At 35.9% G+C, this 1,856-nt stretch overlaps 1 protein-coding gene across 1 annotated transcript; it reads left to right on the top strand.

Annotated features, from left to right (window-relative positions):
• The first annotated feature begins 898 nt into the window (after positions 1 to 898).
• Positions 899 to 1,633, top strand: LOC139901088 (secreted RxLR effector protein 161-like). Its single transcript, XM_071883830.1, has 2 exons — positions 899 to 1,403; positions 1,524 to 1,633. The coding sequence occupies exons 1-2, from the start codon at positions 899 to 901 to the stop codon at positions 1,631 to 1,633; spliced, it is 615 nt and encodes a 204-aa protein (XP_071739931.1).
• Positions 1,634 to 1,856: the final 223 nt, after the last annotated feature.

Genomic DNA, 1,856 nt, shown 5'->3' with positions numbered 1-1,856 from the left:
CAATCGATCTTAAACATGTTAGGGATCATCCTATAGAACAAGTGATAGGTGATATCAATACTAGAACCACTAGGTCTCTAGCATTCAACCTAATTGCCAACTATGCTTTCATCTCCCAAATAGAACCCAAAAATATTAAAGAAGCCCTATTAGATGAAAGTTTAGAATTAAATCAATTCCAAAGGAGTGATGTATGGGATTTGGTTCCTTTACCTAGTGAGAGAAATAACATAGGTACCAAATGGGTTTATAGAAACAAACTAGATGAATATGGCAATGTAGTTAGAAACAAAGTTAGACTAGTTGCACAAGGATATAGCCAACAAGAGGGAATTAATTATGATGAAACATTTGCCCCCGTCGCTAGGCTAGAGTCTATAAGAATACTTCTTGCATATGCATGTGCCAATAGCTTCAAACTTCATCAAATGAATGTTAAAAGTGCTTTTCTAAATGGTGTCATAAATGAAGAGGTATATGTGTCACAACCTCCGGGGTTTAAAGATTTCTAAAAACCATATCATGTTTTTAAACTTAAAAAGGCTCTTTATGGACTTAAACAAGCTCCTAGAGCATGTTATGAAAGACTTAGGACCTTTATAAATAATCATGGTTATGAAATGGGAAAAATTGATAATACACTCTTTATTAAAAGGCATGAAAAGGATTTAGTTATAGTTCAAATATATGTTGATGATATTGTATTTGGTTCTACTAACGAATCTCTTAGCAGTGAGTTTTCTAAGTTAATGCATGATGAGTTTGAAATGAGCATGATGGGTGAATCAAGTTCTTTCTCGAACTTCAAATCAAACAACTAGAAGATGGAACGTTCATCAATCAACAAAAGTACATTCATGAAATGATCAAAAAGTTTGGAATGGATAACTCAAAACCAATGGCTACTCCTATGGCAACTAATGTGAAACTTACTTTAGAAGGAGAAGGAGAACAGTTAGATAGCACTAAATATAGGGGAATGATTGGATCCCTTCTATATTTAATGGCAAGTCAGCCCGATATCATGTTTAGTGTGTGTTTGTGCGCAGGATTTCAAGAAAATCCAAAGACATCACACGTTGAGGTGGTTAAATGGATCTTTAGATACTTAAAGGGAATATTGCGTCTTGGGTTATGGTATCCAAAGTTCACCGGGGTTGATATTATGTGCTTTGCGGATTTCGATCATGGAGGGTCAATGATTGATAGAAAGAGCACAAGTGAAGTATGCGCATTCGTGGATCTTTGCTTAACATCATGGTTCTCAAAGAAGCAAACGTCTGTTGCATTGTCTACAACCGAAGCCGAATATGTAGCTATGGGAAGAGCATGCGCACAAGTGTTATGGATGAAGCAAACCTTCTTTAATTACGGTATCATCTCATCCGAAATACCCATATGCTGTGATCACAAAAGTGCTATAGACCTATCTAAAATTCAAATATTACACTCTAGGACTATACACATAGACATTAGGCACCACTTCCTTCGTGACTACCTCTAAAATGGTAATATTGTAATAGATAAGGTAGAATATGCTGAAAACATAGCTGACATATTCACTAAGCCCCTTAAAAAGGAGACATTTAATCTTCTTAGGAATGGGTTGGGAATGATGGAACATAATCCGTAAAATTTTCTGCAGTTCATGCACGGTCGAACCACGGTCGACCGTGTAAGCGACGGCCTGGCATCTGACGAATTCTTTTGTCTTTTATGAACCTTCTTTAATATCCAAACAACTTTTCCACCAATCACATCTCTTCTTTAAACCCAAAACACTGGATCTCAAGATTTTCTTTTGTCATATATTCAAAGTACTCTTCAAAGTGGTCCAAAACTCTTTCAATTTTTCC

Source organism: Rutidosis leptorrhynchoides, chromosome 1 (assembly GCF_046630445.1).
Source record: "Rutidosis leptorrhynchoides isolate AG116_Rl617_1_P2 chromosome 1, CSIRO_AGI_Rlap_v1, whole genome shotgun sequence".
Classification (NCBI taxonomy): Eukaryota; Viridiplantae; Streptophyta; class Magnoliopsida; order Asterales; family Asteraceae; genus Rutidosis; species Rutidosis leptorrhynchoides.
This window is presented reverse-complemented; position numbering and strand designations above follow the sequence as displayed.